This window comes from Ochotona curzoniae, unplaced genomic scaffold, assembly GCF_017591425.1.
Source record: "Ochotona curzoniae isolate NIBS_2020 unplaced genomic scaffold, NIBS_Ocur_1.0 contig_4105, whole genome shotgun sequence".
Lineage (NCBI taxonomy): Eukaryota > Metazoa > Chordata > Mammalia > Lagomorpha > Ochotonidae > Ochotona > Ochotona curzoniae.
Window position 1 is genome coordinate 2489453 of NW_024466129.1, and position 25942 is coordinate 2515394.

General features: G+C 44.1%; 1 protein-coding gene across 7 annotated transcripts in view; it reads left to right on the plus strand.

Moving 5' to 3' along the window:
* The window catches only part of RABGAP1L (RAB GTPase activating protein 1 like), a 592969-nt gene that overhangs the window by 474668 nt on the left and 92359 nt on the right, over positions 1 to 25942 (plus strand). For all 7 annotated transcript variants that reach the window (XM_040984290.1, XM_040984291.1, XM_040984292.1 and 4 more), the window contains one exon: positions 762 to 890. In XM_040984290.1, coding sequence (XP_040840224.1) covers positions 762 to 890 — 129 coding nt within the window. The remainder of the gene's footprint in view (positions 1 to 761; positions 891 to 25942) is intronic.

The window sequence follows — 25942 nt, forward strand, 5'->3', positions numbered from 1 at the left end:
CGCAACGGGCCGATACTATGCCGATCCGAAGCCAGGAGCCTCTTCCGGGTCTCCCACGCGGGTGCAGGGTCCCAAAGCTTTGGGCCGTCCTCAGCTGCTTTCCCAGGCCACAGGCAGGGAGCTGGAAGGGAAGTGGGGCTGCCGGGATTAGAACCGGCGCCCATATGGGATCCCGGGCGTGCAAGGCGAGGACCTAACCACTTGCGCCACCTCGCCGGGCCCCTAATTAATTCTTTTTTAAGGTTTATTTATTTTTATTGGAAAAACAGAGAGGAAGATCTTCCATCTGATAGTTCACTCCCTAAGTGATCGCTATGGCTGGAGCTGAGCTGATCCAAAGCCAGGAGCCCAGAGCTCTTCCGGGTCTCCCACACAGGTGCAGCATCCCAAGGCTGTGGGCCGTCCTCAACTGCTTTTCCAGGCTACAGGCAGGGAGCTGGATGGGAAATAGAGCAGCCAGGACATGAACTGGTGCCCATACAGGATTCCAATACATGCAATGCAAGGACTTTAACCACTACACTATTGTGCTGGGCCCAAGCTAATTAATTCTTAAACTGCCTCTATTTCATGGTAATTTATTTCTACGTATAAAAAAATCTTTAAAAACTAGAAATGTTCTTAATATCACCTAAAACTTTTTGGATTGAACTTCGAGGTTACCATAAAGCATGTTTAAAAAAATAGCAAATTTTTTTGTAGTATGTTTGTTCTGAGTGCAAGCTAAGATATCATGGTGATTTCTGGTGATTGTCTTGCAGACCTCAAAGGAAGACCTTCTGCAAGCAGATTTTGAAGGTGCCCTGAAGTTCTTCAGAGTCCAGCTTCCAAAGAGATACAGGGCCGAAGAAAATGCAAGAAGACTGATGGAACAAGCATGCAATATCAAAGTAAGATGCATGAATTTATAGATAACAAAGATGGAACTTGAATGCAGAGTAAGTTAGCAAACTGCGAAGCTCTTTTCCATAGGTTGCAGGTTTTGTTATTATGTTTAAGGCAATAATGTGTATTAACTAGCTTATCCGACTTTGAAAGTTCTTGTCAACGTAGTATATGTGCAGTTTCTGTAACCTGGACGCTAACAGGTTCAGACTGTAACTGCCGGTGGACAGACACTTTATCTTCAAGGTGTGCCATGGGCTGCCGCCATAGTGGTTGCTTGACAAGTTCAGTGCTTAACTTTTGCCATCTGGTTTGGCAATATTTAGGACAAGGCAACTACTCGGACAACACGACACTTTGACTTCTGTAAGGAATGTATAAAGTTGAGTTTTGATTTTCCTCCCATCTTTGCAAATGTCTGTGGCGATATTGGTCCATGTCATATATCTGATAAAACTACAAAAAAAACCTTAAGTTAATTCAACAGTGAAGATTCAGTTGAAAAATTTGTGGTATTGTGGATTTGAAGGCAATTTTGATGTTAATTCTTTGCATACCAGGGAGTCTTTTCACCTACCCTTGACATGAAGTTTAAATTTGTTTCCTAAACAAACACTTGAACAGGGTTTATGTGCCTCGCCTGAATCAGTACATAAGTAAGGAATTTACTTCATGTGTTAACAAGTGATCAGGAGCAGGAAGAGATAAGAGATAAGGTAGAAGGAGGAAGTGTTAGGCCTCACTGAGAAGATGGAGACCAGTCAGCCAGGGTGGCGACTGGAGGAAGAATTCCGCTTCGAGGCAGCAGCCAGCTCAGAGGCCTTCCGATGGCTCCTGCCTGGAGACTGTGAGCACCTGTGAGGAACTCAGTGGAACTGAAATGAAGTACTTTGAAATGAAAGTAACAGGAGAGCAAGGCAGAATGCTCACACGCGGGCAGAAAATGAAGAGCATTGGAGGACCTGGGCCTTCAGGTGGGTGGGGAGCCCTCGCAGGCTTCGGGTTGAGTAGTGAAAAGACCTGTCTTTAGGTTTTAGAGAATCACAAGGCCTAATTTGTTAACAAAGTAAGAGAAACAAGGACAGCTCCTGGAGGCTTTGAGGGAATCCCATCATGAGACTGGGGGGTTGAACACAGGTTGGTGGAGACAGGGAATGACCCAGAGGTGGAACTGGCTGGAACCTGGGTGCATTTTGGAAGGAAAGCAGTAAGACTGCATGCTGTGTGGAGTGTGACATGAACAAGAAGAAGATAACAATAGCTCGTCGTGCTTGCGTGCGAAGCCACTGTCTCAGGCCTCTAGGCACCCTGACCACTGCAACGTTTTATTGGTATAATACCTCTGTTTTGAATTTTGCATTGTTGTAAGTAAATAATAAATGCTAAAAGGTATAACTCAATACTGAAAGTAAGTAATGATCAGAAAAAAAAGACAGCTTCCCTCATATGAACCCTGTACTCAAAAAAAGATCATTTTCCAAGGTTACCAAGAAAGATAAACCTCTGATGTCTTTATCAAAAGTTCAGATTCTTTGAACACTTTAAAGCTGCTTATTGTGCTTAGTGGGGCATGCCCACTAACCCACAGGCATCCATTGGGTGAGCATGGCACCTTTCATTGACTTTGTGGGAGGTGAGTTGAAAGGAGGCTTCAGCCACTTGATTTATTCAGAGATGTAGACAGATGTGTACAAAATAGAAAGATGCTGTAGGAATCTCTGGAACAAAACACCATTTCTAAAAATGAAACGATAGAAATTTAACAGCTACAGCTAAGTCCCAAAGTTAAATGTTTTCATGGGAAAATGAATGTCATTGGCAAATGATGAAACACATCTACCAAAACAGTAGAAAAATACAGAACTTATAGGGAAAGGGTTTCTTCCCAGTGCAGCTTACGACTCGGAGGACGGAGTTAGCCGACAGGTGTCGGCTGAGAAGCAGGGGTTTTGAAGGACGCAGCGTGAATGTACAAAACAAGTCCCAGTGTGCTTCCTTCTGCACAGGAAGTGTGCCCAGTGACTTATTCGGACATAAACAAGTAGATGTGAATATTGTAATTTTAAAAGTTTTAAGTTCCAATAATTTAAAATTTTCAATAATTTTAATAATAGAATAATTTTTTAAATGTAATTGTTGTGGGGGGATTTTGTAATATCTGTGAAGATAGTCTTTTGCTTAGTGTGTACAAGATACCAGTTTAACTTAAAACAAGTGGTTATACAGGCATGATTGTGAGGCAGCCCTAGGAGAGGAAAGGCTGAGTGTGAAAGGCAGGGGCTGTGCAAGACTGCAGTCTGAAGGCTTAACGTTGTGTTTTTTTTAAAGAGATTAATTAATTTATTTGAAAAGAAGAGTTAGAGCAAGGAGGAGGGAGAAACAGAGAGATCTTCCATCTGCTGGTTCACTCTGCACATGACCTCAGCCATGGGAGTTGGACTGGTCCGGATCCGAGAGCTAAGAGCTTCTTACTGGTCTCCCACATGGATTCAGGGGCCTACGAGGTTGGGCCGTCTTCTGCTGCTTGTCCAGGCACATCAACAGGGAGCTGAATTGGAAGTAGAGCAGCAGGAACTCAACCCAGAGCGCATGAAGGGATACTGGCTTGGCAGGCAATGGCTGTGCTCATTACAGCCACTTAAGCTTTGCTGGCCTGAGCTTAACCATTTTCTTTTTTCTTAAGATTTATTTGCATTCATTGGAAAGGCAGATTTACAGAGAGAAGGAGAGACAGAGAGAGATTCTGTCTACTGACTCACTCTCCAAGTGATCACAACAACATCTATAATATCTGAGCTGAGCCAATCCAAAGCCAGCAACCAGGAGCCTCTTCCAGGTCCCTCACCGAGGTGCAGGGTCCCAGGGCTTTGGCCAGTTGAGAGACTGCTTTCCCAGGCCACAGGCGGGGCGCTGGATGTGAAGTCCAACAGCCAAGACACAAACCAGTGCCCGTAGGCATCCTGGTGCATGTGAGGTGAGGATTTAGCCACTGAGCCATCACACTGGCTCTAACATTATTTTTAAATAGTCTCAGTCCTATATTTTTTAAGTTTAAAATGTTTATTTATTTGAGAAACAGAGACAGAAATATATATAGAAAGACATCTTCTCCGCATTGGCTCTCTGCCACGAATGCCTGCAACAGTTGGGCAGGAGTCAGGAACTCGGTTGAGGAGGCGTTTGAGCCATCACCTCCTGCCTGCCTGCTGAGATGCACCTTGGCAGGCACGCGGAGCAGCCGTCAGGATGGGGACAAGGACTCAGTCTTGGCGAGGGAGTGCAGCTTCCTCGGCAGTGCCCTACGGGCTGTGCCAGAGGCCACCCCGAGGCCGCCAGCTGGAAATGCATCTAGGATGCACATTTCTATCTCTGAAGACACACCGCTGTGACGTCTGTGGTGCTCCTTTGCTCTCTGCTCTACTGCATTGTCCTTTATATAAACTCCTCTCCCATCCCCAAGAAAATCTTTAAACAAACAAACAAAAATTAAGAAAGAAAAAAGAAAAAGGAGAAAAACTGATCACCACTCCCTGAACCAATTCCACAGTATTCGAACTTGTGCTAACACATCGCGGCCTGCCCCATGGTCCGTCTCCTCTTCCTGCTCTTCCTGAGGGACGGTGGCCAATGAGATGTGACAGTGAGTGATCCGGGTAGGGATGTGAGTCATCATGACAGTAGTATTTGCTCGGAAGATGCTGGGCCTACTGACTCAGGCCGGATGTCCGGCCGAGCTCCGTAGACAAAGGTAGACAATATGCCTGGAGCTTCACTGGGACTTCTTCAGTCTGTAGCCTGTTAAAGACTGAAGGTTGGGCCCAACACAGTAGCCTAGCGACTAGAGTCCTTGCCTTGGACACACTGGGATACCAGATGGGCGCTGGTTCTAATTCTGGTAGCTCCACGTCCCATCCAGCTCCCTGCTTGTGGCCTGGGAAAGCAGTTGAGGACGGCCCGAAGCCTTGGGACCCTGCACCCATGTGGGAGACCCAGAAGAAGCTCCTGGCTTCAGATCGGCTCAGCTCCAGCCGTTGTGGCCACTTGGGGAGTCAGTCAGCAGACGGAAGATTTTCCTCTGTCTCTGCTTCTCTCTGCTTATATGATGTTCCAATAAAAATAAATAAATCTTTAAAGTAGAAGACTCAGGGTAGAACAAACATTTTAAAGTCTTGATGAACACTTTAAAATTGTAATTCTCTTCTGCAGTTGATATTTGTAGTTGTACCTTGGAGTGGACGTGTTCACTTTTAATTCTTCAGCACAGTGAGTCATTTTCCTGTAACTTTAATTAAGACACTGAATGATGTGTGATTTCAGAACACTGACTGATTTTAAAATAGATGCAACAGTTGCAGGTGAAAAAAATAGCCTGCTAGCTCCGTGTGTGGCTTTACTAGTAAAGCATATTAGATCAGGTCTATAATTTTATTCTTCTAAAACCTGTGTGACACTAAATGTCGGGAATATTCTGAGTGCTGCTGAAATGCTAATGTATCCATGTGACCTTATCTTGTTATAATATCGTCCTGTTCCTTTGAATTCAACTCAGGCTAAAATCAGAGAAAATACCCATTAGACTTAACGTTGAGAGTCATTTAATTCTTTAACATTGAAATTAATACCTAAATAAAAGATATTTAAAGTATAGTTTATAAGTATGCTGCACATACCCAGGGAGTCAGCTATTGTTGAATATCATTATTCAGCTTTTATCTCACAGGGAAGAATTTGTGATGGGCCTAATGCAATAGCCTAGTGGCTAAATCCTGTCCTTGTAACTGCCGGGATCCCATATAGGCACCGGTTCTAATCCCGGCAGCTCCACTTCCCATCCAGCTCCCTGCTTGTGGCCTAGGAAAGCAGTGGAGGACAGCCCAAAGCCTTGGGACCCTGCATCCACATGGGAGACCTGGAGGAGGTTCCTGGCTCCTGGCTTTGGATCAGCTCAGCCCTTGTGGCCATTTGAGAGGTGAATCAGTGGGCAAAACATCTTCTGCTCTGTCTCATTTTCTCTGTAAATCTGCCTTCCCAAGAAAAATAAATAACTCATTTTCAAAAAGCATCTTGTGATCTCAGGGCTTTGGAATTGGACTACAGAGATTTTGTATCAGCAGAAACTTGAATTTCTTTGTGTGAGAAATGAACATTTTTATTCCTGTTACGACAACAGAAATTTCTGTTGGATTTTTGTGTTTTCCGAGAGGAGAGTTGGAGCTTGTTCCCTTATTCCCTTGTGCTGGTTCATTTCTGATGCCCGGGACAGCCAGGGTGGGCGCTCCAGCCCAGTCCTGCACAGCCATGACAAACCCGACCAGTCCCGTCTTGGCCGCCCCTCCCCAGGGCAGCACTCGCCGGCCTAAGGAACCGGAATCATGCTGTTATCCAAGCCCTCGATGCGGAGTGCAAGGAAGGAGGGGGAGGGAGGCAGCTGAGGAGAGGTGAGAGAGGGAATGAGGAAGCAGATGCTCTGTGTAGATCCTGACCAGCCGTGGCCAGCCATTTACGTTTGATTCTGAGGGCAGTGATGGGAACTGAGGCGTTCTCAACTAGAAATTCCAAAATTTATATTAAGAGCCTTCTTCTGGCTGTTGTGCAGAGAGTGGATTGAAAGCTGTAATTAGATATTAGTGACACTGATATGAAGGGATGTGACAGTCATCTCCATGTGTGAGCAGAGTAGTTGCTGTGGGCTGGAGAAGCATGGTGGGACTGCAGAGACGTTGAAGAGACAGACTGACCAAATGCTGCTGATGTCATATGAGCGTTAGGTCGGTGGAAGAGATGGCAGTGGTGCCAGCGTTTTCACTTAGGCAGCTTGATCCGAAGCAAGCTAAGGCAACACAGGAGAACCAGCAAGGATGGAAATTGGTGAGTTAAATCTTGGCTCTTTCAAGTTTCTGGTGCATATCAACAAATTCCTATTCCAGTGACCAGAACTGCCCAAGTGCAATAGACAGGTGGATGTTAAAGTGAGATGTGATCTGAAAGTAGACATTTAGACGTCATCAGCATAGCCAATGGGAGGGGCCGAGTTCTCTTTGAAGAGTGTAGACATGAGCGAAGAGAAGGGTTGAGAATGAATTCAGTGCTGTGCAAGCACGGGCTCCGTTGTAGGAGCTGGTGTGACCACGCAGGCAGGAGGAGCCCCGGGAGAGGGTGGGATGTGGACACTAGGGTGCCAGGGTCGCTGGTGCCCAGAGGTCACGTGAGATCCTCCGTGTGTGGCGTGGCCACGGTGCGACCTGTGACGATACAGTGCTGCTTGGTGGCCTTTCCGAAAACAGCCTCAGTGGAGTGAGAAGATACACACGCCGCGCACTGGGGGGATAAAAACAAAGTGAGTAAATGGAGAAATGAAGATGAGATGAAAACTGAAAGCAGGGAAAGGTTAGGAAATTCAAAAGGCAGCAAGCAAGCCAGGGAACCAGTACAAGAGGGAAAGTAAGGGAACGCGAGGCTAAAGTCGACTTTTGGAAGATAGGAAAAATGAGTGCTTCATGTTAACAAGTATCTTAGTAAATCTTAATTTCTTTAATGAGTATCTACTACATGCTGGCAACTCTGTTACACCCAAACAAACTTAAGATGGAATGGAAGCAGCACGTGCTGGGCGCTCACAGGGTTGTTAGTTTTGTGCAGAAAATGTTACCTAGGTAGTTACCCTAACGAACACGTGCTTGCGGAGTGAATCACTCAGAAGTGATACGTTAGCGCACAGGAGCCGTCTTCGGCTCAGCGAGCTAGGGGAGCTTTCTTGAACTACAGTTGGAAGGCATTTCCAAGTGAAGAAAAAGCGTGCAGTCTGTGAAGAAAGGACGAGAGTGGGAAGGTTCAGGAATCTTAGTGCTTCATGCAGGGGTAAGGCTGGGGATCCAGGAACCGGCCCACCATAGCCGCCTATCAGAGGGCAAGGCCCACAGGAAGAGGCAGATTAAAGAAAGCAGACTATACCTACCTGGCAGGGGAGATGCCATGATCATAAAGAACCGGGATGCTTCATCAGAGAGCGCTCAGGGAGTGAGAGGGTTTCCTCAGCGTCACAGCAGGCTGGATCAACCAGCGGTGGCTGCAGGGGAGGCTGGGTCAACCAGCGGTGGCTGTAGGGGAGGCTGGGTCAGCCAGCGGTGGCTGCAGGGGAGGCTGGGGCAGCCAGCGGTGGCTGCAGGGGAGGCTGATCCGCAGTGTGAGAAACGGAACTGAGCACGTTCCGTTGGAACTTTCTGGTACTTCTGTTCCTCAGAATCTAAAAGAAGGTGAATACAGTAGAAAGGTCTGGAAACCATGAAAAGCTTTTGAAGAAAAGAATTTACTAGAAAATACAAACGAATGGCTGAGCTATGTTGCTGGAGTCAGTGATTTATGGAGGCCAAATTCTGCAGTGCTGTATGAATTTCTCTAAAAGTGTTCAGCAGCTGAGACACATATGTACACGTAGGTGTACAGAGATACAAGCATTACATGTAGATACCATAAATAAATGGATACATGTGTGTACATGTGTGTATAAAAATATATGTTTGATTTGTAGCTTTGGCTGGTTTCCGTAGTGTACTGTCACCGTGGCCCGTTTCACACTGTGACTCAACAGCTGCCTTACAGAGATTCTAAGTGTCAACAGTCACCTGTCCCAGACACACAGTCGCCTACTCCCACTTAGCACTGAGTCAGGGAGATGAGCCTAGGGGCAGGAGAGCTGTTGACAGGATGCTGAAGGAGTCTAACTGCCAGGAAGTGAAGATGGGGACTGAGCGACAGAAATCAGGGGGATTGAGAGAGCAAAACAGCATTGTGGAGTTCCATGCAGTAGCATGGTAGGGAGAAGCTTAAAGGACTTACTGGCAATTACCCAAGGAAAAAGCAACTTTTCTTCAAATTTTCTTCTTTTTAAAAAAATGTCTTTAATAAAAAAGAGAAATGGAAATTCCATCTGTTGGTTCAGGGCTGTCCTCCACGCGCGTTAGGGGCCAGGAACCGGTGGCCGAGACCCCAGTGCTTCCAGGGTAGGCGTCAGCATTTGCAGGGGTCAGGGACAGCAGTGACATGAGGCACAGGCACCGTGATGTGGAGCCCAGGTGTCTCGGGCAGTGTCCCAGCCACGGAGCCTCACGCCTGGCCTCTCAGTGTGCAGCTTGCAAACACACTTCTTGACCTGCGATCACAGATTCAGTTCTGCTTTGGCTTACGTGCTTACATGGTCTGCCTTTCCTTGTCCTAAGAGCGGACCACATGATCAGAAGGTTGAAATGCACCGTAGACAGAATAAGCAAAGAAGGCAGAGGAGTCAGAGGCTCCCTAGTGGGCCCGTGGGATCCTGCCGCAGTCCTCTCACACACCTGCCCCATGTCAGAGAGGGCGCTACCAGCAAAGTGCCCTGTGATCTGCCCCATCAGAGAGGGCGCTACCAGCAAAGTGCCCTGTGATCTGCCCCATCAGAGAGGGCGCTACCAGCAAAGTGCCCTGTGATCTGCCCCATGTCAGAGAGGGCGCTACCAGCAAAGTGTCCTGTGATCTGCCCCATCAGAGAGAGCGCTACCGGCAAAGTGCCCTGTGATCTGCCCCATCAGAGAGGGCGCTACCAGCAAAGTGTCCTGTGATCTGCCCCATGTCAGAGGGCATTACCAGCAAAGTGCCCTGTGATCTGCCCCATGTCAGAGGGCGCTACCAGCAAAGTGCCCTGTGATCTGCCCCATGTCAGAGAGGGCGCTACCAGCAAAGTGTCCTGTGATAACCATTTCCTTCAACAAATCCTTCAGTTCTATGACCTGGTTGCTACGCTGGGCAGTTTTCACCTCACAGTACATGTCTTTAATGGAAGAGTGGTGAAATCTGTTAGTTAGAATTTAATTTTTTTTTCCCCAAGAGCTGTGTATTTTAGGATTTGAATCTGAAAATAACTTTCACACAAGAGTAAAACTTTTAAAGAACAATTATATTAAAAGTATTTTGCCTCTGATTTCTTCAGACTGTTTGCTACTTATTGCTGATGACTGCAAAACAAATGTATTCTCCGGAAGAGAGGCCCACTCTGAATTAGAGCGAGGCCGCACAGATACTGGCCAGTGGGTGCCCGGGTTGTCAAGACATTGCCTGAAGCACCTGTGTCATATCAGACTGGCAAGTCCCAAGTACTATACACTTCTTATCTCCGCCCCCCCTGGAGGACAGGGTCCCTTCTGCATGGGGGACCCAGGTGGAGTTTCTGGCTTCCATCTGGCTCAATCCTGGCCGTTGGGGTCCAGAGAACTGAGTGAGACTCCAAGGCAAGTGAAATGATTTTAATTTCCAGTCCAGGAGCAACCTTTTGCCATGAACGAGAAGCGCCTTGAACAAAATAAGTGTGGGGTTTTTATAGCAAATACTATGGGAAAATCAATAAGTATATGATATTGGGTAAATGCATAATGGGTTTTTTGTGACATAGAGCAGATAAATATTTACAGTACTTAAGATTCTGATCCAATTACCTCAATAAAGATTTACAGTGCAAAAGCTCAGGATTCCAATCCTATCACTTCAGTGTAGACAGTAAACAGCACGCCTGAGGGTAACTGTCCTTCCCAGGAATTCTAAAACCCCAAGATCATTCCTGTGTTCTGTCTGCTTCCTGGTGTTTCAGAAAGCAGGGTTTTCCCCGTGATGGGATGCAGGTGTTTCCTAGGAGATTCCAGAATACGTTCACCTTGACAATTAACCCTATCACCTGGCTGTTACACAGTTGGAGAATGAACTAGTGGATTAAAGGTTTCTGTCTGTGTGTGTCTCTCTCTCTGCCTTTCACATAAATACCATGAAAACATGTGCCTTTATGGGTACTACGGTAGTCTTCTTTTTGATGAAACCACACCTCAGATAAATTTTCTTATAAAGTCCTCCATACATTGGCAACCACTATTAGGTATTTGATTTCAAGAATCATAATATTCTGCTGCTAGTGACATGTCTATTATGCTACAAAATACAGAAATGTTATAGTTAACAAAACTTAGCCTGAAGTCGTTTCAAAATATTTGCCTCTTTTATTTTCTTTCGAAGTTTCTAGTAAAGTTCATCCTCCTCAGTGCACCGCTAATCTGGGCCCCCTCCCTGCCGCAGTGACCAGGGAACACGTCACGTTAGTCATTCTCTGAAACAGAAGCAGGTGGAGAAAACAGTCGAACAGCACATGTGAGTGGCAGGCCACTTGAGATGTCTTTGCTCAGGAGACAGTTCCTGCCAGAGAGAGGCAGAGACAGATCTACCGTCCACCTACTTCCCACAGCAGCTGTGGGCGGGCCAGGCCACGGTCGCCTAAGACAGGAGCCTCATCCGGGTCTTCCATGTGGGTGAGGAGGGCCCAAGCACTGGGATCATCTTCTCATGCTTTCACAGGAGGTGGATCAGAAGTGGCGCAGCTGGGATTTCAACCAGCACACATTAGGGATGCTCATGTCACACTCCGCTTAACCTGCTGTGTCACAATGCTGACAACAAAAGCCACCTTTCATAGATGTTCCATTCAGCTAAGATGCTTTATTTTAATTTTCTTCTGCCGTTCTATTTCTACTCTATAGTTACTTCTACCAATCATTTTCTACTAACTTATTGACCAAAAAAAATTATATTGACATTTTAAAATTAACTTTTTAAAAAGAGTTGTTTATTTTGAAGAGTTACACAGAGAGAGGCAAAAGGAGAGAGAGAAATACCCACATCCACTCTGGAATCTCCTGTGAAACCCCACATTGTTACAGTAGTCAGGGCTGAAGCCAGATGCCAGACGCTTCTTCCATGTCTACCGTGTGGACACAGGGGCCTAAGGACTTGGACCACTGGTGCCACTTTCCCAGGTACAGTAACAGGGAGTTGGATCAAAGCAGAACCCCTTCACAGGAACCAGCACCAAACAGGATGTTGCCACTGCAGGTAGTAGCTGTTCCCCCTACACCACACTGCTGCATTCACTTGGTTGGGACCTGGTGTGACGGCTCAGTGGCTCACCTTGTGCGTGCTGGGATCCCATATGGGTGCCAACCCTTGTGGTCACTTGGGGAGTTAACCAGTGGATGGAAGATCTTTGTCTCTCCTCTCTGTAAATCTGTCTTTCCAATAAAAATAAAGAAATCTTTAAAAGAATTAACTTGGTTGAACTTACAGTATTGTAAACTCCTTCATACATATCAGGTTTTCTGAAGAAAAATAAGACAACTAGATATAAAAATTAGTCATGTATGGGCACATTAAAGTTGCTGTCTTATATAATAGTTTTTCTTCTCTTGAACAACTTTGCTCCTTATTCCTGTGTGCATAAGTCATTCTCAACAGCCTGCTCATCACTTAGTAAGCCTATTGGTTGTTCTCTTAAATGGGAATTTTCATACACCTTTGTGAAATGTTTTTGCAGATTTATTATGATTTGTTTTATCAGTGGTGAAAAATAAAATTAGAGCTGTGTTTCACTATTGGGAATAGCTGTGATAAACAATTTTCCCAAAACTATTTACAGTGATATTCATTTCCTGGGGTTTATTTACTGATTTTTGCTACTTGGATTCATAATTCAAATTATGTTTAAAGAGGGCTTCATGGTCTGTGCTTAGGAGATGTGGTTTAGACAGAAAGAGATACGGTATTCCTCTGAGCTCTTGCTAGCTTCTTTAGCTAGCTGTAAAAATACATGCAAAAAATATTTTGGGTGTTTAAAATAGATATTGGGAAGGCTGGTCGTGAGGGCTTAGTATTCTGAACGTGTAAACCCCTCGGGTTTGTGTATCAGTGCCTCTGGAGAACAGCAAGTATGGAAGCATTATGTTTACTGAGTTGTTACTCATGGTCTCATTTCTCCAACTCTTGAAGCTACCTAGGATTTAGCTGGCAAATGAAGGGGTCTAATTAGTATCCTAGAGAAGATATTCATTTACTATTGTTCACTTTTCTCCCCCGCTTCTTCCCCCGTCCCTGTGAGAATATTACAATGTAGAAATGAGCAGAGCAACCCCAGAAGGGGTCTCCCTGGCTGTTGGGGGTCAGCTCTCTGAAGCTCCGCTCCAGGCAGGTCACTGAGCGGAAGGTCTCGCCCTTGCTGTGGTTATTACGTGTGCTCCGATGGGGCCAAAGCCTCTGCCGGGGAATTCTCTGTCCTGCTGCTCACGGAAGGAGCAATGCCTGTGTAGTTCTGTAGATCCTGTGTAGTTCTTCCACGAATTTATGTTTGTGTTTTGGATTGTTGCAGTGTGAAGGAAGGTTGGACTCTGAAGCACAGCAAGTGGTGGTGGAAGAGCGCCCTAGGGGCGTTTCAGCATTCTCATGGGCACAGGTGCACACACTGGTCGTGTGCCCCTGCTGTGTTTCCCTTCGAAGACACTGGTTATGCCCTCTATCCAACCCCTCTGGCGCAGTCTTTCCTGCGTTAAAGTGGTTTCTGAAGAGCAGTGCGTTACATTCTGCTACTCATGTCTGTAGTTTCTGCCAGGGCTGCCACAGCAGAATACCAGTGAGTGGAGGGCTGAAGTAACAGCAACTAGTTTTCTTACATTTCTGAAAAATGGGAATCCAGCCTAACATTGTCTGCAGGTTTGGTTTCTTCTGACTCCTTTCTGCTCGCCTTACAGATGGCCAGTCAGCTTCTCTCTGTGGTCTCACACAGTGGTCCCTCTGTGTTATCTGTGTCCAAATAAGAGTACTAATCATGCTGACTAGGGCCCCACCTGAACACTGCATTGATAACTTAATTACTTCTTCCACAACTTTATTTCCAAATACAGTTACGCCTGAGTTAATAGGGTTTAGGACATCATAAGCTGTGGCACTCATGGGGTCAAGTGAGAGCTGGGTCTAGGGGAGGGCCTGGCTGACCTGACACCTGACCCTTCACTACCTGGCACACACGAGAGTCAAGTCTGAGGTCACCTCAGGTGAGGTTTCTTGGGGGAGTCCCAACTAGACCACTGGACTCAGACCCCAGCCACCTCAGAATATCGCAGAAATATGTGGTTCAGCCTTGAAGTACATGTGTCAAGACTGGGCCCTCCTGGGTTGCTGATGCTGGGGAATGGTCAGCATGCCCAGATGTGTGTGGGAGACGTGACGGCCAGCTCATCTAGCCCAGCAGGGGACATCAAATGCCCCATTGGAGGATGGGAAGCAGAACAAGTTGAACAATTCTGGCTAAGCTAGCAAAATGTTCCTAGGTCTGTGGACTTTGTCAAGCAATAGACCTTGGGAAGATTTTGTCAACCCTGGAGCAACAAAACTTGCAACTTCTCAGAGCTATCAAAACCGCTCATGTAGCATCCTTGGAACACTTCACCACAGCAGGGCCTCTAAGGCGACATCAAAAGACCATCCCCCATCCCTGGGTGCTGACGTAGTTTGATAGCAAGGATCAGCCCGTAGCTCCTTCCCCGTAGACATGGGAGGGAAAAAATAATAACCAGAACACGTGTGCCACCCACCTTCCTTCAGACCTGACCCTTCCCGCCCTAATCAGAGGCCCACATGAGCATGATTCCCTTTCAAGTATGTTGACAATACTTAAAAGAAAATTAAATGTTTAAAAAAAAACAATAAAGGACATCAGCATATGGATATGGGTTTGGGGAACCAGGGGCACAAGTCAGCCCATTGCAGTGTTCTTCCTGCAGTCAGCTGCATGCATTTCTCCTCACTTTCTCTGAAAACATTCTCTCCTACCCATGAGTCTCGCGGGCAGCGCCGAGTTGTACCTCTAACCTCTGATAACACATGGCCAGTGCCTATTTTTTATCAGCATACCCGAGCTTTCCCATTTTCTCCTAAACTCTCAGATTATCCAAAAGATTTTTTTTTTTTTCACAACTCCGTCCTCCACTTCCATCAGCCCACTGTGTTGGCAAGGAATTGCCTTTAGCACGCCTGTTAGTTTTGAAAAGTTCTCATTTACCTCACATGCCCTTTCTAGTGTGTTCTTGGTTGCTTGCTCATGGCCCTCCCTCCTGTCGTGTCTCACCCCAGCTGTAGCCACGCGCATTTCCCTCTTTGGCTGAAAGCGAATTTGTACAAGTAAGTTGTGTCCTAGCGTAATGTCTAATGGCAGAAAGAAATCTATACCGTGCTATAATAGTCTCAGTATTTCAAACAATATCATTTGATTACTATGTAAGACACAGAGATTTATTTTCTAAACTTATTCACATGAAACCTTTTATCCTAAAATCATTCTGCCAAGTCTTCGGATGATGCCTGTTTAAGAAGCCAAATGGCAGGCGTTTTCCTTGTGAAGGAAAAAAGTTAAAGATAGTTTTGAAGTCTGACGTGTTAGGATCTTTTTACGGCCTCCAGAATTCAGTTTCAGGCCTCTCGCTGCTTGTCTGAACTGCCGAAGCTGCTTCAAACTGTTCTCTCTAGCTTTACTTTCTGGCTGCCCCTCTCCCCAACTCCCAACCCCCCACCTCCATTTTTGCTTGGTGCTAAGATTTCCTCAGTTATTTGGAAGAGGAAGTGATAGAGCTGAAGGAGACAGGGGCAGTTCCTCTTCCAGAGCACCACTGTCAGAGTTTAAGAACATGACTGTTTGAAACCATGTTAAAATTCAGCTTTTGGCTCTTTTGTGCTTAATAGCTGTGTGGCCTCTGGCGAGTTACTTCATGCATCCTTCCTGTGAAATAGAGATGTCATCTATGGAATTAGAGTGCCATGAGGATTACATTAAATATAAAAATATTTATATTTTTACTGCATAAAAAATAACCAACTTAACTTCTGAAGAATGGTCTGAAAGTCTGATATGGAAGGGAAATTTCCTTGTCATGTAATACAATTTGCTTCTTTAAATCCTTTTGTTTATTTGGGAGGCAGTGAGAGAGAGAGAAATCTTTCATTTTGTACTCATTTCCCAAGTGAGTGCAGTAGCTGGGGCTTGGCTAGTGCTCGTCCTGGTGTCCCATACAGATCAGAAGTGGGATGAGTGAAACTTGAGCTGCTGCCCCAGTGTGCACTGCAGACACGCCAAGTTGTGGCTGAGCTGCTGCGCCATTAACTCACCTGTATACTAGTACTTTTATTTAAGATATTGTTGTGCAGTTTGAATATTTTTGCAGAGCTATTGTTTCTAAATAAACACCCTCCCGACACCCCCACTAAAAAGTCACTTCACAAAAGTATCAAAGAATGAACCTGGTGACCTGCTAGCTTTTTGGTAGCAGAACTGTTGCTAAGACTAGAGGTCCTCTGACTGCAAGGAACATCACACCTGGGACGCTCAACGTGCCGGGCATTGGAAAGTCAAGTTTCCACAGTTCTAACATCAAACATTTTTAACTCTTCTATCTTGTGGTTATGAGAATTTAAGAAAAATAGAGGAAAAATCCAAAATAGATATTTATATAGTTTTATTCCTTCGAGATTTTGGTATCAGGGCTCAGCATGGTAGCCTGACGTCCTTGCCTTCCGTATGCCAGGATACCATGTGAGCTCCGGTTCGTATGTCGGCTGCTACACTTCCCATCCAGCTTTCTGCTTGTGTCCTGGGAAAGCAGTAGAGGATGGCCCAAAGCCTTGGGACCCTGAATCCAAATGGGAGACCCGGGGAAAGCTCCTGACTCACGGCTTTGGATCAGCTCAGCTCCGGTCCTTGTGGCCACTTAGGGAGTAAAGCAGAAGATGGAAGATCTTTCTCTCTATAAATCTGACTTTCCAATAAAACCAAATAAATCTTTAAAAAAAGATTTTAGTATCTTTCATTTGTGTAGTAGAGAATGTATTGAACAAGGATGACTCTGCAAAGAATAGTTTCGACAACAAAGCCAATGGGAGAAAAGAATACATTTGCCAGAATTAAGCTCACTGCCTTCCTAAGACAGTAGCACATAAGAACATAGCATTTGAAGATTTAGACAACTAATTTGAACCTCCCAAAATATCTACTTTCTTAGTCAAGACAGAGCAGCTGCCAGCCTTTAAATTCACACGTTCAGTTTCAATAGGAAGTTAAGGTTTAATATCATAAAGTATTTCAGAAAAAAGGATGAGTTCACACTGTTTTCTTTTCAATTTTTTTTTCTGAGAATAAGGATAACTTTATACTGTTTTTATTTTATTTTATTTTATTTCATTATTTTAAAACAAGAAAAGTGTCCCACATTGTTTCTGAGGATAAGGATGTGCTCTCGTTGTTTTGTTTTTTAGTTAACTAATTAATTTGGAAACAAGGATTAAAAAATATATTTGAGTGCCTAGCACAGTAATCTCATGATTAAAGTCCTCGCCTTGAACCGACGGGATCCCATATGGGCGCTGGTTCATATACCAGCTGCTCCACTTTACTTCCCGTCCAGCTCCCTGCTTGTGGCCTAAGAAGACAGTGGAGGATGGCCCAAAGCCTTGGGACCCTGAACCCACATGGAAGACCCAGAAGAATCTCATGGCTCCCGGCTTTGGATTGGCTTAGCTCAAGCCCTTGCAGCCACTTGAGGAGTGAGCCAGCCATTGGAAGTTCTTTCTCTCTGTCTCTCCTCTCTATAGATCTGTCTTTTCAATAAAAATAAATAAATCTTAAATATATATGTTTATATATGTCTTAAATATATACACACATATATATATTTGAGACAATGCTGATGCACAGAGACATTTGTTTCCTTTTCATTTTTAATTTTTTTCTCTTTTGATTTTCACTCCCACATGTAAGGGAGAACATGTAGTAGTTGACTTTCTGATCAGGCTTGTCTTACTCAGCCTGATGTTGCATCCATTTTGTTTCAAGACGCAGAATGTCATCTTTGTCAAAGCGGAATCAAATTCCATGTGTATATACCACATTTTCTTCGTTCATTCATCTGAAGATAGGTACCTTAGTTGATTCCCTGTTTTCCTGTGGTTAACAGAGCTGCTGTTGACAATGATAATAGGGTAGGGATGTGTCTGCTGTTTTAAGATATCCCCGTACTGTTTTCCTCAGTAGCCACATTGATTCACATTTCCACCTGTTGAGTATAAGTGATGTTTCCCTTTCTGCACACCTTAGCCACCTTATTAGGCTTTGAATTTGCATTTCCCTGGTGAGTGATGGTGCTAAATGTTGCTCATGTGTTTCTTGGTCATTTGTATTTCCTCTTTTAAGACCTGTTATTTGGAGGCCTGTGCCCAGCTCTTAAATGTATTGGTTGTCTTTTGCACTTTGTTTTAAAGAAAGTTTAATCTGATATTCTTTCTTTGATACTAACCAGTTAAATCAAAATATCTTGGGACCAGCACCACAAAAGAGCAACAGAGCCAGTGAGTGCCCCTGTCCCAACTCATGGCCTTAGTGTCAGGTGTAGCATTGCTGTCCCCGTCCCACCGTGTGGCCTTAGTGTCAGGTGTAGCACTGCTGTCCCGTCCCACCGTGTGGCCTATCATCAGGTGTAGCACTGCTGTCCCCGTCAATCTGTGTGGCCTATCATCAGGTGTAGCAGTGCTATCCCGTCCCTCCGTGTGGCCTTAGTGTCAGGTGTAGCACTGCTGTCCCCGTCAATCTGTGTGGCCTATCATCAGGTGTAGCACTGCTGTCCCCGTCAATCTGTGTGGCCTATCATCAGGTGTAGCAGTGCTGTCTGAATGCATCTGTGAGACAGTGCGTTGATTCCTTTTTTTTTTTTTTTTGCCTGTAAATGCCATGATCCAGTGTTCAGTTCCTGAAAAACTCCAGAAGCTTATCACCAGCCTGTTAATTCCCTACAGGGTGTGCCTGACTCTTGTGAGCAATCATGCAGTATATTATAATTAATAACACTTATCATAATAAATGTGAGATCCATAAATAAGAATCTAAACAACTGATTTTAATGATTGCATAGGAATGTGGCTAGCGGAGAAAAGTTCCTTTTCTGATCCGATAACCAAATTTCTGTGAAGATAAAACAGAACATTTTTAGCAGAAACTTGATGTTTTCCTTTAGAAAATGAAGTTAAATGTTTTTCTTTGTTTTCTTTTTAATGATATGTTTCTAAGTATTGTAATTTTGTTGTGGAGATAAGCATTTGGCATAGCAAAAATTAATTCATGTTTGGTGCCAAAAATGAGAAAATGACTTCATCATTGATGGGGACCCTAATTGTTAGAGGTAACAGCTTGTACAATATAATAAGGATGCGTGTCGAAAGTAAGCAAGGTGTTTTTCTGGAAGTCTCATGATCTTTGTGTTTAGTCAAAGCACAGCTTGTACTCCGTGTTAGCTCACACTGAGGTTAGATTCTGCATGAGCCATACTTTACAGATACTGGTTTGAAAGAAATTGACGTCCGTTGAGTTCAGATTTCAGAATTATGCTAATCACAAATGAACCGTGGGAAGTGGATTCCTCGACAGTTGTGCTCGCTGATGCTCCTGGAGGCCACGCAGCTCAGGAAGGCTTCCAGGAGTGATGTTGCAGGGTCCCTCTCGATGACCTGGCTACGGGAGAGGGGATGAAGGAGACACATGACCGCCACACCCTGCTTGGCTTCCTCCTGCATGGGAAGGTTCCCTCTGCCTTATTTATCGTCTGCATGGGAAGGTTCCCTCTGCCTTATTTATCGTCTGAATAATGCTCCTCAGAATGTTTGCTCTCTGAACCATCCACTAATAAGAGACGGGAGTAGAGCCAACAGTTAATGTTGGTATGCAGTCCAAAAAAGAGAAAGCGTTTTTTAGGAATGAGACTTGAGAAATGTGATAAGTGCTGTTTTGTGAGCATCCCACAGTGTCGTGACACCAAAGTTTGCTTTCAGTAATTTTGGCCTTCTGCAGTTTGTGGTTAGTATTGCACATCAGTGGCATAATAGCTTTCTTTAACGGAGTTCTGTCGTTTCAGTCTTACTCTTGTTCATGATACTAACAGTGGGTTTGGATTTTGGTTTTGTTTTTTTCTACACTGATTTCATGTGTCAGTTGGTTGGCAGGAAAGCAAATAATATACTTCCAGACTTAATACACGTATGAGGCTTGTTCATAAAGCACTGGGTGGAAGGGAGCCTTTTTATTAAGCAAAGACTGTTTCATTGTAAAAAGTGAGATTATTCCTTCTAGAAACCATATAAATTATAGAAGGGAATTTTGAACAGATCTGTTTGGGATGAGTAGATGCCAAGTGCCCATCTCAGTGGATGATTAGCATTCTAAGTATTTTTCCATTAGCTAGTTTCAGCTCAGGAAATAGATTAGACCTGTAATGGCCTACACAACCAGGAAATGAGTGATATATTTATAGATTCCACCACTGTGTTAGAAATAAAACTTCTTGCCTTTTAAAAATTATGACTGCAGTACACTGATGTAAATGCCTCATTTTTCTCTTTAATGACTTTGTGAACTTTATTATTTTTGTTTGTTTGTTTTCTGATGCAATTCCATGGGTTCTGGGATTTCCCTTGTTCCTTCCCTGCTCTGATTCCCCCTTTGTTATTAAAGCATTGTAGCCTTCATAAGCAGTCACAATTCCATCATTCTGCTATTTAAGTGTATCCTGACATTTTAATGACTTTTTAAAAAAAGAAATAGTTCCTCTTCTTTTTCTGCCCCAACACCTTTTTATGTTTCCCCTGTGGTATTGTCAAAAAAGAGAATGAGTTACCCAAAATTATATTTTGAGGGGAAGCCTGATTTCATATTAAATGAGTCTGTTGTGGAACGCTTAAAATCTGAGTCTGGGTCACTGATGGCAGTTGGTAGAACAAAGTGGCTGTTACTGTTGCTGAGCTCACTGAAGAGTCGGGGTGAAGCTTCTTACAGAATGATGTGGGTTAAGGGAGGTCCGTTCGGCTGCTGAGCCAAGTCCTGTTCAGTGCCCAGTGCTCATGGCTCGCCTTTGATAGATGGAGATGGTAGTGTGTTCTCTTGGGGGTTCTGATAATGGCATAGTGGGCTCTAGTCAGTCAGGTGGTAGCTAACTTCTTGCTCAGGGCCTGGGGTTCCTAGAAAACCCCTCAAGACAAAACCAAACATCAAGACACTCTTTAGAGGGGAGCTAAATGACTTCACAAATTCTGTCATCAGAATTCTGCACTGCTGTTTTTACTAATCCCTCAGTTTACGGAGTGACTTCTACCAAGCAATCAACTTGCAGTGAAACTTAAAGCTGAAGGAGGAGATCTGAGAGGCTGTGGGAGGCCAGGGCCTGCTTGTGTCTGGAACCAGCAGCCCAGGCTCTCCGTGCGGCCTGGTGTTGAGGCACAGGGTGGAAGCCCCAGCCTGTGACAGCGCTGTCTCGTATTGGTCCATATTTGAGTCCCAGCTGCTCTGTTGCCAGTCCAGCTCCCTGCTAACACACCTGGGAAGGCAGCAGAAGATGGCCTTAATGCTTGAGCCTCTGCTACCTAGATGGGAGACTGGGAAAAGACCCTTGGATCCTAGCCTCAGATCAGCTCAACTCCAGCTACTGCAGCCATTTGGGGAATCAAATAGCATATGAAAGATTTCTTTTGCTCCCCACTCTCTCTGTCTCACTTCACCCATCTCTCTCTCTCTCTCTCTCTCTCTCTCTCTCTCTCTCTCTCTCCTCTCTCTCTGTCTCTCTCTCTGTAAACTCTGCCTTTCAAATAAGTAAATACATTTTTAAAAATGTTTAACGGTGCTTTATGAGAGGCTCAGCTTCAGGCTCAGGTTGTATGGTCTAGGAGCAGCAATCACATTGTTTCTGGCTTGTTGTCTGCACCAGTCATGTGACTCACCATTCAGGTAGATGCTGCGGCACAGTAGCCTCAGCTGCCTCTTGGGATGCCCGTGTTTCACATCCTGGCTACTCTGCACTTCTGAATCTGCTTGATGTTAATATGCCTCAGAGACACTGGGCAGTTGCTGAAGTACAGGGGGAACCGTGGCCTGAGAGAGGGCAGCAGAGATGGGCTCAAGTCCTTGGGCCCCTCCACCCACATGGGAGACCAGGAAGAAGCTCCCCACTCTTGGCTCATGGCTCCTGGTTTTGAACAAACCCAGTTCTGGCCATTGTGGTCATTTGGCAAATGAGCCAGCTGATGGAAGAAATTCCTCTCTGTCTCTCTACTCTCTAACTCTGCCTTTCAAAACAAGCAAACAAACAAACAAAAACAAACAAAAACAACTGGGTGAAGTACTTGGGTTTCTGCCATTCACTTGGGAATGCAGGTGGAGCTCGTGGCCCCCGCGTATGGCCAGAACTAGGCCCGTCTGCTGTGTTTGGGAATGAATCTCTGCCCTTCAAAATAGTTAAAAAGATAATAAAGGACAAAAGTGTACTCATGCCTTATACAGCCCTGAGAATTTATACTTTGTGGAAAAACTATCTTATGTGAAAGCCTAAGATGAGACATGTTTTTAACTCTCATTAGGGTCCTTAATTAAGAGTCAGCACTGATTCCCATCTTGACTTGGCCTCTGAAATCTCGTGTAACTTGGAGCCTTTGACATAAGCTGTTCGGTTGGAGGATCCAGGAAATCTGTTTAACCCTTGACTAAGCTTCACCAGTGACTTTAGAGCCTTGTGAAGAATCTCACTTCTGTAGTCCTCAACTTTCTGTACCTGTTAAGCAAAGACAAAAGCTGATGAGAAAGGACTGTTAAAAAGCCATGATAGTTTTGAAAGAAACATGCTCAAATCAAAGACACTTTAAAACAAAGTGAGTGGCCAGCATTGAAGTATAGCTGGTAAAGCTGTCACCATTGACACTGACACATGAGTGCCAGCTCAAGTCCTGTCTGCTCCCTGCTTTAAGCTCCCTGCTACTGTGCCTGGGGAAGCAGCAGATGCTGGCCCAAGTCCTTAGGCCTCTGCATCCGTGGGGGAGACACAGAAGAAGCTCCTGGTTCCAGGCTTTGACCTGTTCCAGTTTGTTGGTCCCAGAACTAATACAAGGCAAGGATTACCATCCAAGCACAATGTACTTCCTTCTCCACTAATCAACACAAGTGTGCGTTTTCTTCCCTGGGTGTATGTGATAAAGGCCATGGCAGCGGCTTCTGTGTTCAGGTTTCCTCAGCATAGCAAGGAGATCATTGTGAACAGTGGGGTTGGCAGTTGCCCAGGGGTACCTTCTGTCTGACGTGTAATATGCTACTAAAAAGGGAGAAAGAGCAGTTTCAATATTTTCCATTATCCTCAAAATGGTGTTATTCTGCTTCCTATCCCCTCTTCACACAAGTTGAGATTTTACAGCACTTTTCCTTGTGGTTATTTGTCTGGTTTTTTTAAAATGAGTTTCCATTGTTATACCTAGTAGATAAAAATAAAATTTAAAAAAAGATAGAATTTAAAGGTAAGTTTATTTTGGTATAAAAATTGTTGGAATCCATGCATATTTTTTCATAGTATATATTTTCATGAGCACTTTTAAAACCCTTAATATAGTAAAGTCTTCAAGAAGTTATTCCAAAATGCCAGCATTGAAGAACAAATTTTTAAAAATATTTATTTGTTCTTAAAAGTTATGGTTATATATAGAGAAAGAAATCCTCCATCTGCTTTTTCATCCTGTAGTAGTCCGCGTTAGGCTGGGCCCAAGCCAGAGCCAAGAGCTTCATCAGGTCTTCCATGTGGGGGAAGGGGCTCAAGGCTTGGACCCTTCGTCTTCTGTTTTCCCAGGCTGTTAGCATGGAGCTAGATTGAAACTGGATGTAGGGCCTGGCGCAGTGGTGCAGTGGTTAAGGTCCTTGCCTTGCATGCCCGGGATCCCATATGGGCACTGGTTCTAATCCCGGCAGCCCCGCTTCCCTTCCAGCTCCCTGCCTGTGGCCTGGGAAAGCAGTCGAGGACGGCCCAAAGCTTTGGGACCCTGCACCCACGTGGGATACCCGGAAGAGGCTCCTGGCTTTGGATCGGCATAGCATCGGCCCTTGTGCTCACTTGGGGAGTGAATCATTGGACGGAAGATCTTCCTCTCTGTCTCTCCTCTCTGTATATCCACCTTTCCAATAAAAATAAAATAAATCTTAAAAAAAAAAAAAGAAAGTGGATGTAAACCAGTGCCCTTATGGTGGCTTGGCCTGCTGTAACACAACACTGACCCCAGAAGAAATTTAAGAGTTCTGACCTAGTCGTATTTCCCCTTGTTTTATTGAGGTATAGTTGCCAAAAACTCTACATTTTCAAGGTATACAGAATGGTGATTTACTGTTTTTATATATATCTATATCTATTTAACTATCTATCTATCTAAATATAAAAATGATGATCACCATCAAGTTAATTAAAACATGTAGCACTTCATATCATTACTTTATGTATTTGTATGTCTGTGGTGGGAATACTTAAAATGAACTTCTCTAGCAAATTTCAATATATAAAACAGCATCATTTATTAGTCAACATTCTTGGCACCTATAGGGCTTAAATGTAACTGAAAGTCTGGTCCTTATTCCCAAAAGAGGAGTTGTTAAATAATGTAGAAGTTCAATTGTTGCTTGAGGAACCTCCATATTGACACTTCCGACGGGGTACCAGTGTTCTGTTTCATCCATATCCTTGCCAACACTTGTTCTCTCTTGGAGTTTTGATAATAGCCATCCTAATAAGTATGATGTAAGGCTCTGATATGCATTTCCCTGATGACAGATAATGTTCAACACTTTTTCATGTATCTATTTTCTAATTTATGTTTTTTTTGTGGGGGGGAACATCTATTCAGGTTCTTTGTGCATTTTTAAGTAGATTTATGTGGTAAATTTCTTTTTGTGATTGAGTTGCGTTAGTGTCTTGTATGTTTTTATCCTGGCCTCTCACTCTGTGTCTGCTTCACTGGTACTCCCTCCTGCCCCACAGGCCTCCTTGTTATCTTGTTGATTTTGCTGGACATGAGTTTAAAGTTGCACGTGGCTCCTCTTGTTCGCTTTTGCTTTAGTTGCCTATGCTTGTGTTGTCATATCAAGCAAACAAAACATTTAAAGACCAGTATGAAGAACTTACCTTCTAGATTTTTCCTGGGACCTTTGTAGTTTCTTGTCTGCAATCCCTGATTTTTGTTGTGGTATAAGACAGGGTATCACTCTGTTGTTTGGTATGTGGAGGTCCAGTTTTCATAGCTCTGTTTATGGAAGAATCTGTTCCTTTTTGTTGTTGTTGTTGTTGTTGTTTTGGTATATTTTTGGTGCCCTCATCGAAGATGTTTAAAAATCTAGTCGTTTCACAGCAACATCATGAAGCTGTAGTTTTGCTAATTTCATTTTCTAAAAGATAATTCTTGAAATGCAAGCTAAGATTGTAATATACCCTGAACTGATTGTTTGGCGGGGGCGCGGGAAGAATAGATGTTGGAGATGAATGGGGATCACTGGTGGTAGCAGAAATTAGAGTATCTGACCCGATTGGAGATGCTCAGAATCATCGGTTTTGAATGAGTGTCAGGATCGCTGTTTCAGTGGAATGCAAATATTAGTGCTCTGAAGTACCGGCTCATTTGGAAAGGGGATGCTCAAACGCCACAGCTAAAGTTGCCAGAACTCTTTCAGCCTAATTAGCAAGTTAATGCTTTTCCCTTTCTGCTGTTGCCTAATTTTTCATTCCATTTATCCTTTCTAAAAACCCGCTGATTTCATGCACTTGAGCCCTACAGAAGATTGTTGCTTAGCAACCACCTACATGACTAACAACCCTGTATCTAGCGGAGGCTTTGAGTGACTTGTTGATTTAATATTGATGTGCTCGTGTATTGACCGTCAAAACCAAACACAAGTTTTTCCACTTTGTTTCACAGTTTTTACAATTTAATAATTAATTTATGTGTCAGGTGTTTGTAGCAACAACAAAACAAAACACATTATATTTCATAGGAGTAACTCTTTTCGTCAATTCTTAGTAGAATTGCTGGATTTATCATTTTTTTTTTTTTACTTCATCTTTTCTAACAAAATACCCAAACCGAACACGCTGAGTAAAGCAATATTTTCGGCGCGCTTAGTGTGCGATTACACAGTGTTGCGTTTTAATGCTAAGTTTAATTTTTAAGATGTGTATTAAGGTTTTACAGGAGGAAATTACTTACAGATTAATTGGTTGGTGTTACAAAGAGTGGTTTTATTTTTTGGTTTCTCACTCAAATGGAAGATCTAAAGCATGGGAGGGACATGGTGCCATCGTGGTGGAGCGCCTTATCAGACTCATGCTTGGGTTTCTTCCTG